General features: G+C 45.6%; 1 protein-coding gene across 7 annotated transcripts in view; it reads right to left on the reverse strand.

Moving 5' to 3' along the window:
- Window positions 1-18,428, reverse strand: part of KALRN (kalirin RhoGEF kinase) — a 683,494-nt gene that overhangs the window by 434,740 nt on the left and 230,326 nt on the right. For all 7 annotated transcript variants that reach the window (XM_081571703.1, XM_081571704.1, XM_081571705.1 and 4 more), the window contains exons 4-5: window positions 12,414-12,606; window positions 8,854-9,366 (exon numbers count right to left, since the gene is read on the reverse strand). In XM_081571703.1, the coding sequence (XP_081427829.1) occupies window positions 8,854-9,366; window positions 12,414-12,606 (706 nt within the window). The remainder of the gene's footprint in view (window positions 1-8,853; window positions 9,367-12,413; window positions 12,607-18,428) is intronic.

Below are 18,428 nucleotides of genomic sequence, written 5' to 3' on the forward strand. Positions count from 1 at the left end.
CCATGCCTTTGCTCGTGTTCTTCCCTGGCCTGCACCCCAACCCAGGCTGAAGGTTTCCTCTCATGCTGTTCCTACGGCAGTGACAGGTTCTTTGGTCAGCTTTCCCTATACAGCAGCTGTTTGCCAGTGCCCCCCCCCCACTCTAGTGTGGTAAAGCCTGACTCCAGTTTATCTTCCAATGGCCCATTCCCAGTACAGTATCTGGCATTTATTTAATTGGCTTGTCTTCAGCAACAGTGTTCTAGATCCTGCCAAACTGGGCACACACTTCTAACTTCCTTCCTCTAGTTTCCCCAGGCACCAGGGCCCTACCTCACCTCTATGTTTTGCTGCCACATGCTGCCCACTGTCTGCTCCAGTACCCATGTTGTGGATGACCCTGTACTCTCTGCCCTTCTTCCCATGCCCTGCAAGAAAGCCCCCCATCCCCATGCCTCTTCCACTCTTAATGGCCCAGCTCCAATTGGTCTTCATAAACCTACCATCTGCTGAGCACCTACTGGGCTCCTGGCATACTAGATGCTTCAAATACATTTTCTATAATCTATACAACAATCCTAAAGCACGTATTAAAAATCTACACTTGACTGATAAAAGAAACTGCTCAGAGAGGGCAAACTGGCCACAGATAGTCAATCAGCTAGCAAGTGGCTAAGCTGGGATTCAAAACCCAAGTCTCTTGTGATTGTAATGCCAGTGCTCTTTCTAGAAGCCTTGGCTGGGTCTTCCAGTGGCCTATGCACGCGGCCCTCCATGGGAGGCCTGAGCCACACAGGGAACCACCCAAGGAAGGAAGCAAGACCACAAAAGGGAAGCGAAACCACCAGTTCCGAGAGAAGGAATGCATCCTAGAAGGCTGGGGTAACAGGCTAGAGGAGGTGCATGGGCACAGAGAAGAGGGTCACAAACAGGAGAGGAAGTAGAAGGGGTGCAGTAGCGAGGACAGAAGGTGAAGGGAAGGGAGGAAAGTGGCTTCTTCAAAGTAAAATGCCTGGGAAGAAATCTTGGAAAACAACTTCTGTTTATATCTCTGATGAGCGTCCTTCTTTCCTAGCTCACCTAAATTGCTGCAGACAGACTCAGAGTAACAACCCAGACTCTGGAAAGTACTGTTAGCATAGTGTCCCTGTTCTCAGTTCTAAAGGGTCACGCTGTGGCGTCCACATGTAACGGGAGGCACATATGACACATATGATAATTCAGGCTACTTCCAGCCCTCATAAGAGACCTGGGAGGGTGGGGGGAGTCAAGCCTGCTGTGCCCAGCGTTCCTGCCACTCCTTGCTCCACTCTGCTTTCCACACCCACTTCTCATGCAGGCCTGGCCACCTCAGCAGACACTGAGCACACGGTGTCCTGAGCATGAAGCAGAGTGAAGGAAGGAGAGGGAGAACGGGTGAAAGGAGGAGGAAAACAGCTTCAGGAGACAACATGCACACACGCATTCTGCAAAACACTGTGACGTGGATTATTTTTGGAATTTAATGTTTCTAACGTTCAAGGGGAGGAAATGAAAAAGTGTAAGTAGAGATTCCCAGGACCAACAGGCTGGAAATAATACAGGACACTGTGTCCTGTGTTGGGCGGGACACAGACACACTTCCTTGCCCTGAGCCTGAGCCCAGTCAGCGGGAGGGGGGCAGGGCAGTGGAGCAGGCCTCAGCAGGAGGGAGGGCAGGAGCAAGGGGTACCGGGAACTTTTCTCCAAAAAAAGCAGGAAATTACAAGCCACCCCGTAAAGACTTTATCTCAAAGGTCGTAGTTCTTGGAGGCCTCCCTCCCAACACCAAGGGCTCAGGCAAATGAATCACAGAAACTTGTCAACATGCTCCCTAGAGGCCCAACCAGCACTTGCCCTCTTACCATAGCGGCAGTAAGGTCACAGGTCAGGTGACCACCAGCCTCCACTCCATCCGAGTCTCTCTAGCCACCTCCTAGGTTACTGGCCTATGCACTCTTTCTCCTGCAGGGCAAGGGTAAGATTGGTGTGTGTGTGTGTGTGTGTGTGTGTGTGTGCGTGCGTGTGCGTGCAAGATTGGTGTGTGTGTGTGCACAAGATTGGTGTGTGTGTGTGTGTGTGTGCAAGATTGGTGTGTGTGTGTGTGTGTGTGTGTGTGCAAGATTGGTGTGTGTGTGTCTATGTGTGTGTGTGTGTTGGGGAGGGGGAGGAAGCCCAGTCACAGAGCAGAGGGCCCACCTTCCCACTGCCTACCTGACACTATCCCAGGCACACCTCCCAACGTTGCCAAATCTCAGCTTTCTCAAGTAAAATGTTGCTCACATTCACACCCCCCACCCTCCCCGACAGACAGGAGACCAAATGAGGAACCACCAACCACCCACCACTCTGGGTGGGTCTCTGCTCTGGGTCAAAGTTTTCTATGTAAAAGGAAGGGCTGGACCAGAAAATCTCTAAGGTCAGGGGTGTGAGAACACTAAAAACCGACATTCAAAAAAAAGATTTCATATTATAATGACAACAATAGCACTTCAGCCTGACAAATGACACTGTTGGCTCAAGGCGTGTGGGGGTTGGAGAGGTGGCCAAGAGAAGAGGTGGTGAGCCAAGTGTGGGGCAGGGAGGAGGGGCAGTGTGTTTCTTCCACACTGGCCCCAGTGGTCCTTGTCACCTCAGGCAGAATGAGATTTAGGGTCCTGCTTTGGGCTCTGGGGAGTGAACAGAAGTGTTTGTACCTCACAGGGAAAGGGCCGGAAACAGCAGTGGATACTCTGTCCTGTGACAGGGCATCCTGTGGATGTCCTGAGCCGCTAGTACAGTTAACAGGGCATACAAACAGCAAACACAATAAGCACAAAACCCTTAGTGCACTGTCCTGTTGCCCACCGTGATGCTCTTCACCCAGCAGGACCCAGGGTGACTAACGTGAAAGAAACATTATTTTGTTTGCGTAGACCTCAGAGAATATAAAAATGCATAGACATTTCTTGGATACACTGGAGGCTGCAAGCTTGTAAGAGAATATGACAAATATGCTCTTTGCTTTAATGCACGGCAGGAGGTGACAAGTGTCTCAGGTGTAGCTTGTGCATGGGGAGGGGTGATCCCCTGCCCCTGAGGAGACTCGCTTTCCTCTGTGGCTGCTTCAAGAACAGACACTACTTTTCCAGAGACCTTTCCCTTTGGCAGCTCCCCCAACTCTGACTCATCATATATGATCCCAATTTGACCTGGTGCTTCTCTCTTTTGCTTCATCCAGGGACACCACACAATGCAGTGATCTTGGGGGACCTTCATGAACCTATATCATAATTGCCAACTTCTCTTAAAACTCAGTTCTTAACTTTATTCCATTAGGGATCATTGAAAATTATTTGGAGCAAGTTCATTTGAAAGGTAGCACTGATCACACTCTTTGAGGTCTCAGCAGGTGCCTGATGACTAAGAAGTAAATCAGGATTGAAACAGCACAAGGAGAAGGAAGGGAAGCCAAGGTTAAGGGAGCAGTGATCTGGGCTAGGCACAGGGCTGGTGCCTCCATACACATCATCGCATTCAATTTTCCTAACAACCCTGGGGAGCTTTCTTTTTTTAATCAGGAAAAGAACTCAACAAACCATGATTCTATTTGCTGAGAAAAGTTTCTCTTTCTCATTTTCCATCATCACCCAAAATGATAACCCTGAAGAGAGAAAAGTCAACTGTAGATACACAGGGGAGGACGAATAGTAAAAAGGCAAAAATTATTGTGGAATTGTTGAGCTGTGAAGGGGCTTAGACACCATGCAGTGTGGCAAGTCTCAAAGGAGAAGGAACGTTAGCACATTTGGGTGGGGGTGAGAAGGGTCTTTACTCAACTACTCTGGGGATTGTGAAACATCCCCTTTACAAGACTACTCTTGACCACCACTCCCACTACTGTGACCACACACATGCTCCGCCACCCTCTTTATCCCAGTAAAGGACATTTTCACAAACCGAGAGGATTGTACTATATCACGTGGAATCAGGAAAAAAAGTCAAAAGACACTGAACTAGCCCAAATTCTTCATCTCTGTTTTGTTGGGAACATAATTGGGGGTCAGAGGTTAAAGATGTGCCTAAGATCTCCCAAGTGCTAAGTGACACCCCAGGCCACGTCGGAGCCCCCTCTCACAAGACTCTATTTCATCAAAGACATGGCACCCATGAGTGTGAAGAGAATTTCACCACACTAGGATGAATATGAAGGAACGAATTTAAAATTAGGTTCTCCAAAGGGAGCTTTCCCACAGGTGGCATGGTGAAGGCAGCCATTGAGGTCAGGCTCCTCTAAGCAAATGAGAGGTCCTCATCTGGGCAGGTGCCTTGGTCACGGAGGAGGCAGGCACCTAAATATTCTCCCCAGTGTGGTGATAAATACCTTGTCTTGGGTGTGTTCCACATGAAACAAATACAACATGCTGTATAAACTGATAATAAGCACAGTTCTACTATTGGAAGCCCACTGGATAGCTCTGTTCATTCTTTGGGGGATACTCACACAGGAAGTGGAAATAAATTCCTTCTTTCCAGAATGTCTTTGAACAAGATTAGAGGGCCTCCTGGATAGACATCAGTATAGCCTCCTTTATTCAGAAGCAAAGTAGATACAGGTTCCTTCATTAATTAAGTCAAGTTACGCCCTGGAGCCCTTCTAAGAGCTTCCCTTTCCCTACAAAGACTGGAAGATTGTAGGGATTCTTCCAGCAGGCATCTGGTGCAGCAGCTTTGGTGTTTTCTGATAGCTATGATCAGCATCAGCACATATATGGGCAGCAAGAGGTCACAATGGTGGGTGTCAAGATGACAAGGTTGGGTTTCCTATAGCGCATGGAAGGTAAGCTCTTGCATCTCAAGGTCTCTTCGAATTCTACCATTCTAAGATGTACCCTAAGCATCCAGGAAAAGTGGGGAGCTAAGGAAGACACTCCACTGAGCTGTACCCACCCTTCTCTTTTCCAAGGAGACATCTACCATGAGTCTACTTAATGACTCTTAATAAACAAACTGCCCCCTAATGGGGAAGAGGGCTCCCTTCTCTCCAGTAACGGGAGGTGATTGCAGGGCAAACACCTTCATCACACAGGATCCACTGCAGCTAGTGGGGCAACTAGCTGTGAAACAGGGTTGCAAAGAGAGTCGTAATCTGTGCCTGGCTAATGAGGAGTGATTGGATCATGTTCTGTGAACACAGTGGAGGACAGGCCCATTAGTTACAGACCAGAGGGCACAGGGCCCAGGCAGTGATGCTCATCTTCCAACAAGATGCATTCTATGTTACTCGAATCACCTCTGAATTACCCAGCCCTCCCACAAATTGCTCATTAAGGCTCTCCTGTCATTTCTGAGCGGCAACATTTCCCTTTTCTAAGAACTCCTTAATCACAGAGGCTGTGCCTAGGACAGTGGGGTGCACACAGCAGACATAAGTAGTAATAAATAGGACTTGATGACAACCTGCTGCTGAAAGACTAAAATTCTGGCTCACTCATCTTTATCCAAGTGCCTTGTTTTGGGCTCGTGACAGCTGCTCAGCAGAAGTTTATTAAATGAATGGGTGGCCTGCCTTATGAATTATCTGTAAAACAGAGTCCCTCCTCCCTAAATGTTTAATTGGCAGAGAAAATGGCTCCTTCCTGGCCATCCCCAAGATGAGGGATGCATGGGGTCATTGCAGAGGTCAGGGGAAGGTGGTGAGGGGTGGTTTCACTTCTCAAGGCCAGCTGGCAAATGGGAAGTGCTGCCATTATTGAAGGCCTGGGAAATAAGCTGTCACCTACAGGGCCAGAGAGGAGACTGCGCCCACCCCTTTATAAAAATAGAAGCTGGGTGATGACCAGACTCCTCCAATTGCCAAGAGCTTCCCAGATCTGGAATCAGAGGCCTCCAACAAGCCTCCCACCAGAGAGGAGGCTAAGACGTGGCTCATGCAGTAACTATTTCCTCAGGCCCTTGTTTAGATGTGGATCTTCTCACACAACTCTTACCCAAACCACCATCCTCCTCACCCTCTTTCCAAAACACCAAATAAGTCAAGGGCTGAGGCACTTAGTTCTGCACAGATATTTTAAATTAATCTTGAAGCAATTTAAAAGGATTATTTTTCTCCCCTGCCCCTCACCCAGCACATTTCTGTGGCAGCTAGGTCAAGCCTGAGCAGCATTTTCACCACTGACTCAATATCAAAATATTCCTGGGCTGCCTTCTCCCCATCAGCCTTTTACTCCCTCCGTTGTTTTTCTGATATCCTTCCTCTCCTCCCCTGCACAAACATACACATACACACATGTACACAAACATGCAAGCAAATACACTTCTCTTTAAGGTATGAGCATGGATCCTAACAGAGTCCACATACAGAATTCAGGGATTGTAGACTTCAATAGGAAAAAAAATATGCTTTTATTTTTACCCACCTCTAACTAAAATATAGCATTCTCTTCAATTATGAACAAAGACATCCAACTTCACTAATGTTATCAATACTTGGGCCTCTAGTATCAATAGAAACATACTCATTTTCATATCATATCAGAGTTGTTGCCCTGAAACATCATGTATGGTCATCACTACTACAAAATTATGGTAGTGATAAGATTTCAAGTTGATCTTGTTGTTTAACACACTCCTAAAGAAGTGCTTAAGTTGCTATACTTTAAAAATTTTAATAACTGTATTTCAATAATTATTTTCCAAGCCCATATGTAATTTTGTACATTTACAAATATTATTCTGAGAAGCAGTCCATAGCCTTCACTAGACCAAAGGGATCCAGAGCATAGAAAGGTTAAGAGCCCCTGCTTAACATAATGAGCATTAGAAAGTGGGACTTGATTTTCCCCAGAGTTATCTTGGGCCAGGGGACTCAGGGACTAACAGGTAGAGTTCAGTGATAGCATAAGGCAGGCCCCAGGAGTGGCAGGAGAGTAGGGTTATTGGATAAGAGCTTGGGTGGACTTCGGAGACAGACACAATGTTGGCTCTGTTCAACTGGCAGTGTGATCTTAGAGAAGCCGCTATATCTCTCTGAGTTTCCATTTCCTCCATATGAATTAAGAATAATAATACATCATACAATTCTGTGAGCATGAATTGTGAGGCAGCATTACTGCTTGGCTGACTGGCATAGGCTGACTCTAGGTCAGCCTTCCCTACCTGGGGGCTTGTGGGGTAAGGCACGTTATGCTGTTTTGTTTTGTAAATGGGCACTGTCTGGGCCCTTTTAGGCTTTCCATTTCCTGAACTTGAAGGATGCCATAAAATGCTTCAAACTCAAACACATCTAGGCAGACCCAAGTCCCCTACCTCCCTGAAACAGGCACCCAGGTCAGGATGCAAAGCAGATCTCCTGCCCCAGAGCAGAAAAAATCTCAAGTAAAAATGAAATGCTCCACACGTTTCCAACACTAGTCACAGAGGCCAAAACACATGCCTCTGGCTTTACAGAGTAGCTGGCTCCTGACCTGTTGCCTCTTCTCACTTGGATATGAGCAGGGGGCTCTGCAGTCCAAGTGCTCCAAACCTAAGGCCCAGGCCAGGCTAGGGTCAGACTCAGGCTGCCTGGCCACTGGGTCAAGAGTCCTCAGGAAGGCCAGAGGAAACCTTGAAACTCCAAAAGTTGTGCAAGAAACTCCTATCTCTTCCAAATTCTGGCTTAAATGATGTTTAAAAGTTCTGTTGTAGAAAGAGGTCATGCACTCTTTTAAAATTATACATATTGATTTTCATCTGATTATAAATGATAAAAGATTGGAAAGCACAGAAAACTTACACAGAGAGATTAAAATTAATCATAATCCTTGCCCCTGGAAATAAAAACTATTAATGGTGAGTGTTTTTCCAGTTATACCTATATTGGCACACTTATATAAACTAGGATCATAATTATATAGTTTTGTATCTTGATTTCATCACTTAAAATACCTAGAGACATTTTCAGTATAGGCTCTTAAAAGATACAAAACCATTATATCAGACACTGTCTGTAAGACTCACAGGTTACTGAGAGTCATGGTGTTCCTATGAGTGATACTGTGTATTTAAATACGTTATTCCCAGAAAATTGATAGGAGACCCCCTTTCACTTCTCTTAAAGTATCTACAACAGTCAACTCTCTTCTTTAGCTCAGAGAGCATCTAGAGAAGATATTTTGCATCCTTAGCAAAAAGATACTATAGGGTATTTTCCTTTTTCACTTTTCTCTTTTTCACTGATAAGGGGAAAGCTTTGAAAATTTACTGCTGGAAAAAATATCTTGCTTGAGAAAATGTGCAGCAGTGAGGAAAAACCTCCAGAAAAAAAGTGGCATGGCAGGAAGAGAGCCCTGGACTTGAAATGGAAGAGAGTTAGATTCCATGTCAAGCTACCACCATAGCCCCAAGATCAAAGAACACCCACCATCACCCACTCAAAGGGCCAAAGGACTGTATAGACTAAATGAGACTCTGTATGCAGAAGTGCTTTGTCAACAGTCAAGTATACTGCAGGGCAATAATTGCTAAGTCATGTTGCGGCTGCTAACAGCATTGTTACTTCTGTTGCTTGGCCGGCTTGAACCATTCACAGCACGCCCCAAGAGGGGCAGTATCTAACAGTGCAAAAGTGTGGAGTCTGCAGCCACACTGCACCTCCTAGTTTGGCCAAGATATTTAGCTCCTCAGTTTCTTCATCTGTAAAATGGGATGATGATAACACACCTACCTCGCAGGACTCTTGACAGATTAAAATGGGTTAATTTACACATGGTGCACAAAACAGTACCCGATACATAAGAAACACTACACAAGGGGAGCTTTAAAAAGCTGGACTAGCAGTATCTGTGTGTGCCCCCCACCCCAGCCCCACTCCTCAGATTTGGCCAGCACGCCTCCTACCTTTTCAGCATCCTGCTCGAAGAGCCGCAGCTGGAAGCACTGGTCCAGCTTGAGCTTGCGCACGTGCCACATCTGGTGCAGGTGCTGCCGGGTGGAGTGCAGCTTGTCCAGGAGGCTGGTGATCTTGGGCACCAGGCTCTGGAAGTCGGCACTGCCCGGGATGCAGTTGCGCCCTGAGAAGCCGTCACTGCAGCGGATGCACTGCAGCAGCCGCTGCCCCTCCCGGTCCAGCTCCTCTACAGGGGCCTTCAGCACCTTCTTCTTCAGCTGCGTGTGTTCATCAATTAGCCGCCTCGAGCCCTCCACGTCCACGGGGAATTCCTTCCGGGCCAGCATCTCTTGTAGGTCTTCAAGGCGTGAGAGCAGGTGTACGGCGCTGTTGAAGAACTCCTCCAGGGAGAGCCGCAGCTCGATCCACTCCTCGTGGTTGTAGTCTAGGGAGCCATCGAACTCCTCTGTCAGCTGGGAGGGGTCCACCAACTTTGTGAGGCCCTCCACGGACACCATGCTCGTCTGGGATAGGCAGACACAGAGAGGGAGACTCAGTGATGCAGGGGCAAGTCGGGGGAAGACCCCCAGGGCAGCCGTGGGCAGAAAAGAGAAAGTCAAGGGGAAAGGCCAAGATAAGCCCAGAAAATGACCAGACCCTTCCTGGAAAAGGGCAAGTGGGAGAATGTGCAGCCTCCTGATCAGATGTTACAATCAGCCAAGATCAGTAGTTTCAACAGACTAGCTGACTGGTTCAAAAAGTCTCTTCACCTGCCACCATTTGCTACTGAAGGAATGACTGTCTTTATGTCCCTACTGTCCTCATTTTCCTCTTCCCAAGTTCACCACAACAGGATGCTAGAAGCTGGGAGAATAGACTGAGTCCAGTTCCAGGGGCCTAGTTCTCAATAGCTTTAAAACCCATGATCCTCTCCTCATGGTTGGATTAAACCGTGTGGGTCAGTCTTGAGCTACAAGGGTCTCAGAGTTGATCTTTCTGTCTCTGCCCATAGCAGATGCCCTTCACTGGTGCAGAGAACAGACAGGGCTTGGGGACAGGTAGTCTGGGACCCTCATTTTCTCTGAGCCCCCTACAAGCTCTTGGAGAGCAGAATGGAGAAGGTTTGTCTCTGGGACGCAGAGCAGCAAGTGATGGCACAGGCAACCACCCTAATTTACCAAGAAAAGATCTTTTCCTTCCTTCAGGATTACCTGATTCTGTTTCCTGGAGAAGGAGAGGCAACTAGAGAATATCTAGATCCAAGGTCCAATCCTACAATTAAAAATTGTGTGAACTAGGTAAACTAAGTTTGCAGTGCTTCTGTTCCTTCCACTGTATAATGGAGATAATAATGGGCTGTGTGTAAAGTGCCTGGGGCATGGAGCCAGTGCATGCTCAGTCCCTGTTAGTGCTCATTGGGATGACCTCAAGGTTGCATCCTTTCTGAAGCCCTTAAATGCAGTTCATGTCCTTCTGTCTAGCTGATCTTTGAGCATCTCCTCCTCTTCTCCCTTTTCCCTCTACTCTCCTTCCAAAGACACAGAAAGGGGCTCTGAAACTGGACTGCTCATCAGAGCCCCTTGGCAAGTTTACAAAAACACTGATGCTCAAAGCCTTGTCCCTAGAAACCCTCATCTAGTTGGCCTGGACTGAAACTTGGGCATGGGTAGTTTTAAAAGCTCCTAACGTGCAACCAGTGACACAACCTCTGCAGATCCAAATCCCTGCTACTCAAAACGCAGCCCTGGAACTAGCAGCACTGGCAACACATGGGAGCTTGTTATAAATCCAGAATCTCAGGCCCCACCTAAACCTGCTGGGTCAGAATCTGCATCTAACAAGATCCCCAGGGGACTCTGTGCATTAAACTCCGAGAAGCCCTCTTTTAGAGCACTTTCCCCCTTTGAATTTGGCCCCAAGTTTACCACTTCCAGGAAGTCTCCCATGATTTCATTCACTGATTTTTCTTTTAAGTATCTGGCATTGAACATGCCAGGACTCTCATCTCTTGGCACTTATTGCCTTGGTCTATACTAAATACCTCATCTGCTCTTTGTGAAAAACTACTTTATAAACATTCTTCCAAGTGGGAAGCTCCCAGCTCTCTCTCCTGTTCTTCATGGTTAAGGAGGTAAAGACCAGCTTGCTCAACTTGGGGTGAAGCAGGTCCAGGGAGATGGGAAATGCTGGGCAGCTACGCTGAAGCACAAGTTTTAAGACTTGTTGGAAAGATTGTTTCCAGTCGTTTCAACTAATAAATTTATAGGCCTATTGTCACTGCTCCTGTATATAAACAAACCCAAAATACACAAAGCATTTATTTCCCTACAGGACTCTTAGTGCTAGGGAAGATGAGAGTTAACTGTTTTTACACCAAGTCGAATTTCTCATGTTATTTACACAGAGAACTGCCTCTCAGCTGGTCTCATTACTGTGCTCAAATTGCAGCCTACTGGGCACCACCCCCGCCCCTCTCCCCCCAAAACACAGGTGCTCCTGGCCCCTAGGGCCAAGCCTCTGGAATGGGAAGTTACTGCTAGATTAAGGGCAGCTCTGCTTTCCAACATGCACACATACTGTATTCAGGGTTCATCCCCTTGCAGATGAGGGCAAAGTTCCCAGAAATGGGGAACAGCTCAGATTTGGCTGGAACAAAGATTCCTAAATCATTGATTTAATATGTTGTCATTAAAGGCTCTCAGGGGACTCATATGGCCTCTGGAAAAATCTAGTTAAAAAACAACATGTTTTCTGAGTGTAAAAGTAATACAAAATTCTCAAAAGAAAGTAGAAAAACATGAAAATAAAATCACTCATCCAGCCACCTCAAATAAAGCACTGTTACTATTTTCATGTATTTCTCAGTCTTCCTCTCTATATACTATACACTTAAAAACCAATTTTAAATTATATTGCTAATACTATCTTATAACTTGTTTTTAGAAAAATTATATGTCATGCACATTTTTCAATGACACTATTGTTCTACATATGATTTTAATGGCCTCATAGTGCTTGTGTATTAATGTAGCCAAAGTTAATGGATATTTAGGATACAAACTATACATATATATTTGTATACATATATTGTATAGGTGTAAATATGTGTGTATACATATGTATGTATATTACTGCAAAAAACAATGTGATGAACATCCCTGTAGACATTTTTTGTTTGTTTATAATTATCATTAATTTTTCATCTTTTTGTTTTTTTAATTTTTATATTAAAAACATTTTCTTAGAAGGAGAATTAAAAGATCAGTAGATATAAACTCTTTTTAAGGCATTTGACCCAAATTACAAGATTGCCCCCAGAAACAATTCCTCTGATTTCCACTCACCAGTAGACACAGGACTGCTTAAAGACTCTGGTGCCCTTGGGACAATCTCGTGAGCCTCTCCTCCCTTCTGAGAGTCTCACTGGGAAGGCCACAGTGACCCAGGAATCCTGAATTATCAGCCAGTCCTTGACATGTTGGGGATTTTAGAATGGTGGAGAAGGGCAGGTGAGAAATGGGTGGGTGGCAGAAAGCGGAGGAACAGGAGCTAAGAGAGAGGTTGGCCTCACCTCAAAGATGAATTTGGAGCTGCCAAAGTTGGTCTTCTGTTTCTGCCAGAAGTTGTCAGGTTTGATGATGAGGGCCACATGGATCTCAGCGGGAAAGGCTTCTTGCAGCGTCTTGAGGAGGGGCTTGATGAGGTCCCACTTGGACCCCCGCATGTCGATGATGACGGTGAAGCCACGTTTGCACACGTCCTCGCTGTGGGGAGGTCAGAAGGCAGGCATGGTCACTCTGAGCCGCTGTGACTTTGGAGTACACAGTCAAAAAGCATCTGGAAACCTGCATTCCTCTTAATTTGGACCAACCTTCCAACTTCATGCCAGGTCTCCTGGCTGTCTTCCAATGTAACTCAAAATGTACTGCCTCAGAAAACCTTTTGCGATTAACCTCATTTGACCAAGGGCATCTGGCTTCTCCCAGCACTTAGCAAATAACTCAGCCTTCCCTGTAGTCAATTGCACTTGTTGGGACATTTACAGTTTCGGCATTCACTATCGTGTTGGAGTTTCTTTTAATTCTTGTTTCCCTCTCTTGCTTCTGGGATGAATCATCTTTTCTCCATTTGAATGCTGTACACGCTCTCTAAAGACAGGGATGCTGCTGCCCTTAGATCTGAAATGGAAAGTCCTTGGCATGAGTGCTATCCTTCCCCAGGCCCACAACAATGGCAGCCACTGGAATGCTTTACCACTGAACCGAACCTGGGCCAAAGAATCTTTTTCAAAAAAAGGGATCTAGGTTGATTCTATCACTTGGTTAGAGATGGTACACAAGGTATTGATAACATCACTGTATTTAAGACACATTACTTGTAGTTCAAATTGTATGTCAATTTTGACAAATTATTGGGTCACGCCAATTACTCTTAAATGGCCAAGGGTGGGACTGATTAGAACAGTGGATGTGGTCCCACTGTCTCAAGCACTTCCATTATAAGAGTCAGGTATAAAAAGGCACATTTCAGGAAGTTAAGAGAGGGGAACTACTCTTGAAATCAACGCCAGATGAAATGACAGTGACCAACTTGAAAACTGAAAACTAATCAGACTAAGTGAATCAAGATGATGCTACAAACTTATTTAAACACTTGGACTTTAAACGCCTAATAATTCAAAGAAAAAAGAAAGTCAAAACAGTTATAACATCTCAATTTGGAAGAAATTCTATCTTTTGGTAGTTAGAGAGCTTTCCTTCTGTCCTTCTTGGTTTATTCAATCTATGTATTTATTTTCTAACTCAAAATAGACTTTGGTTAATTCACATGTTTGTTTAAATACTGGTGTAGCATTTCCTTAGGGTGCTTGTCTTAATTTCCTATTACCCGGACTGTACTCGCTTAAAGCCCTGTGCATGTTGCATGCTCCACAGTCATGTACCACCAGCTACCAATCACTTATAGCTACTGGAGGTAAGGCCACAACTGGAGGATTTAGTCTATAAATGGAAACAAAATTCCATTTCGGGCTTCACTCTCAAATCTCAACCAGTGATAAAAATGTCAGACTTTTGAAGAGACCACAGCTCTTGCAATTGTGTGAATGTCTCAAGCATAAGGCAGCTTATTGGGCCTCCCAGTTATACAGGAAACTCCCCAGGCAGGACAGACACTCTTTCCATTTCTTCTTGTTGACACAAAGGATTAGACTCAGCAAGGAAGAAGGTTGAGCCTTCTGTTTCTCCGAAAATCCTATATCCCAAAGGAAAGCAGTTACCTCTTCTACTCTGATATTTATTGAGTCAGTAAGTGGCCGGCATAATTCTATCTTATTGTATGAAAGCAATGTACCTTTTACTTAAATTGCAGAATTTCTTTCCCATTGTAAGAAAACACCTGCTAATCATAGAAAAGTTAAAATATTCAAAGATCTGTATAAGAGATACTAATGATAGGGATGTATAATACTCAGGCCTATTTCCTCCCAGCCTTTTTTGTGCATGTAATTTTCATACCCTATAGTGTTCTACCTTTCACCATAACATAGAATTTTTCTCTTGTCTCAGATTTTTTTGAAATGGTTACATTTAATGACACATTTAATGGTTACATTTAATGGCTTCCCTTGTAGCTCAGTCGGTAAAGAATCTGCCTGCAGTACATGAGACCTGGGTTCGATCCCTGGATTGGGAAAATCCCCTGGAGAAGGAAATAGCAACCCACTCCAGTATCCTTGCCTGGAAAATCTCATGGACACAGGAGCCTGGTGGGGTCCCCTGGGGTCCATGGGGCTGCAAAGAGTCGGGCACGACTGCGTAACTAACACTTACTTACTTACTTAATGACACATAATCCATCTTATAACTACATCATAGTTTATTTAATCATTCTCATTACAGCTTTACAGAAGGGCACATCAATTTACATGTATACCAGCAATGCATAAGTGTACCCCCTGCCCCCACTACTGTATCCTCATCAGCACTGATTATTGAATTTTTTAAATCTTTGCCAATTTTCTAAGAAAAATATTGTATTACATTTATATTTGCATTTCTTTGCTTACTGGCTATAGCTTATTGACCTATCAGAATGTCTTCTGTGACTTACCTGATCATTTCTTTTAATTATTTTTCTATTTCAGTTTAATGGCATTTCTTATTGAGCTTAGCTTCATTTGCAAGTGGAAGTCGCTTGGTTGTGTCTGACTCTTTGCAACCCCATGGATTATACAGTCCATGGAATTCTCCAGGCTAGAATACTGGAGTGGGTAGCTGTTCCCTTCTCCAGATCATCTTCCCAATGCAGGAATTGAACTGGGGTCTCCTGCATTGCAGGCAGATTCTTTACCAGCTGAGCTACCAGGGAAGCCCTAGCCTGACTCACATTTGCTGTATGCCCACTTAAGGCAGGCATTGCACAGTAACTGGCGGTCTTCGCATGGCAGCCCACTTCAGTACTCTTGCCTGGAGAATCCCATGGATGGAGGAGCCTGGTAGGCTGCAGTCCATGGAGTCGCTGGAAGTCGGACACGACTGAGCGACTTCCCTTTCACTTTTCTCTTTCATGCATTGGAGAAGGAAATGGCAACCCACTCCAGCGTTCTTGCCTGGAGAATCCTAGGGACGGGGGAGCCTGGTGGGCTGCCGTCTATGGGGTCGCATAGAGTCGGACACGATTGAAGTGACTTAGCAGCAGCCTTCCCTTAGAGATGACTGACTTCCTTGTTTACCAGCTCCTCAGGCTCTGTCGCTGTTATCATAATTATGCAGGCATGAGAAAACCCCATCCCTAACAACAGAGTCAGTGTTGCTACCAAGAGCTGGAGTTTGACTATCCCAGATCAAAATGTGGTCATCTGTAACAGCTCACACTGTTAATGAATAATTTCTGACAACTAAAAGAGAAATCAGGTATTAATACTCTCTAGGAAGTTCTCACTAGCTCAGGAGATGGAGAAAGAGGCCCAGAGGCTGAATGCTGAGAGATAACCTAATTGGGCTTCCCTGGTGGCTCAGACTGTAAAGAATATGCCTGCAATGTGGGAGACCTGGGTTCAATCCCTAGGATGGGAAGATCTCCTGGAGAAGGGAATAGCAACCCACTCCAGTATTCTTGCCTGGAGAATCCCACGGACAGAGGAGCCTGGTGGGCTACAGTTCATGGGGTCACAAAGAGTCGGACATGACTGAGCAACTAACTCTTTCACTTTCAACCTAATTGGCATCTCCTTGTGAAAATAGCTAATCTACCAAAGTGCTTTCTGTGTGCGATTTGAAGCAAAAAGCATAGCCAGGGGAGGGTAAGGAACTTTTTATCACATGCTTATTGTGCCAGGGACTGTGGTTAGACACTTAACCCGTGTTATTTCATTTTATCCTCACAATGACCTATAAACTTGGCATGGTTATCATCACAGAAGAGATGATGACACTGAGGCAGAGAATGTGCCTAAGGTTACGTGACTGCTAAGTATCCAGCATAGAGTCAAAACCAGGACCACTGACTCCAAAGCCCACACTCAGGTTACTCCATCAGATCACACCTGCCAGTGCCACTATGTGTGGTGCTTTTGTGACTGGGTGTGGAGTGAAGGGTCAGTGATGAGGGGACCAGATTAGGTGATGGGGGAAATTAGGGCAAGGATTCCAAGTGTATGACTTCATTCTACAGTCTTCAAAAATCACAAAAACACAGAAGCAAAAGATCATGGCAAATTCATAAAGTTCAAGCAATTCACTTTGGTTTAGGCACAGGGGTAAGAGACACCATGGGGAGACAGTGTGGTCTGAGTGCCTCAGAGAGCCCTATTCTAGGCTCTGACCCTCCTTTTGCACACCCTCCCCCCAGAGAACAAGGAGACTTGCCAAGTAGAGTCCAGGCTGCCCCTACCCTTTTCTGGACCAAATTCTTTGTCCCTGAAATCCTAAAATTTTCATCTCAAAGGGCCCTTAACCTACTTCCTGAGCTCATACTTGCCTCTCTCCCAGGTTCCATCCCCAGGGGGTAAAGAACACTACCTGTGTGAGCACCTTGGCCTGAGGGGTGGCAAATAGCTGCTATTTTCAAGGATGTGGCTAAAACGTGGATGTGTCAGCCAGGGTGTCCACATGCATGTAGGGGGCCCCTCCACAGTGGAAGACAGACCTAGGCGGTAGGCAGAGAAGGGAGGCAGAGCATGAACTAAGGCAGAGCTCCCTGCACTGCCAAGTTCTAGCAAGGAACACAGAGGAGTCCAACAAATATGAATCTGAAGTTGGCCTCCTAGGTTGTTATGAAAATATTTTTGTCAAGGTAGAAGGGTAGAACACATTATTTTCTAACAGTTCATTAACTTGCCATATTAATTTTCAGTATTTAGACACAGGGTATGTAGGTTTCCATTTGTACTCCTGCCCCACCTGGCATTGCAATGTTAGAAGCAGGTCTCAAATTCAGAAGCAACTTGTACCATGCATGGCAAGAGTGCTGCATTTATCCTAAGGGCAATGAGGAACAGAACATGATCAGGTGATTTGGGAAGATTACCCCTCCAGGTGTGCAGAGAGAGTAAATCGGAATCAGTCAGACAGAGTAGGAGAAAAAAAAGCAGCAGAAGCAGAGAGACCACTTCCCTTAGACTAAATGTGTCCGAAATGAAGCCTTCCTTGGGCCACCTGATTTAAAGCTGCAGCTGTCCCCTACCACTCCCTACTTCCCTTCTCTGATTTATGGTCTCCTTAGCACTCACTAACCAATGATTTGGTGGCAAAGACAGTAAAGAATTTGCCTGCAGTGAGGGAGATGTGGGTTCAATCCCTGGGTCGGAAAGATCTCCTGGAGAAGGAAATGGCAACCCACTCTAGTATTCTTGTCTGGAGAATTCCATGAAGAGAGGAACCTGGTTACCATCTGGAGTGTGTATTTTACTTATTCATTTTCATTGTCCATTTTCCCCTCACTGGAAAGTAACCTCAATGAGGAAAGGGCTGTTTGTGTTGATTTCACTGCTAGATTCCCTGTGCCTACAGCACCTGGGGCAGGCTAAGACTCAACATATTGAGGAAGGAGGGTAGCAGGTAAGGGTATGATAGAATCTAGAGCCAACACACCTTGGTCAAAATCCCAGCTCCATCATCTACCTGTTAAGGAAACTTAGGCAAGTACCTTTAAACCTCTACATCTCAGTTCCTTCACTATAAATTGTGAATAATAGTAACTACATTACCGAGTTATTTTAGAGATTAGGTTTGTTAAGATACATAAAGCACTTACAATGGTGCTGGGCACATATCCCTAATATGCAAGTCTAAGCTGCTGGGGGAGACACTGATGGTGTCCCACCCAGGGCAACTTTGTTGATCTTTGTGCCCAGCCCCCAGCTCCATAAGTGTTGCAGCGATCAGCTTATGCCTGAGACCATCTCAGGAGACTTGCTTTTGACTGATGGGTGCACTTTTCCAAACGACATGTGGCAGTTATACCCCCACCCCAATGAGGCCAGTGCCTCTCTTATACAGAGGTGCCTTTCACTCAAGGCAGGGTATCTCTGAAGTGTGACTTATGCTCCAGAGCCTTCTCATTCCCCTGGGGGTCTCCACTAGAC

Source organism: Giraffa tippelskirchi, chromosome 2 (genome assembly GCF_054371585.1).
Source record: "Giraffa tippelskirchi isolate mGirTip1 chromosome 2, T2T-mGirTip1v1.2.pri, whole genome shotgun sequence".
NCBI classification, from domain to species: domain Eukaryota; kingdom Metazoa; phylum Chordata; class Mammalia; order Artiodactyla; family Giraffidae; genus Giraffa; species Giraffa tippelskirchi.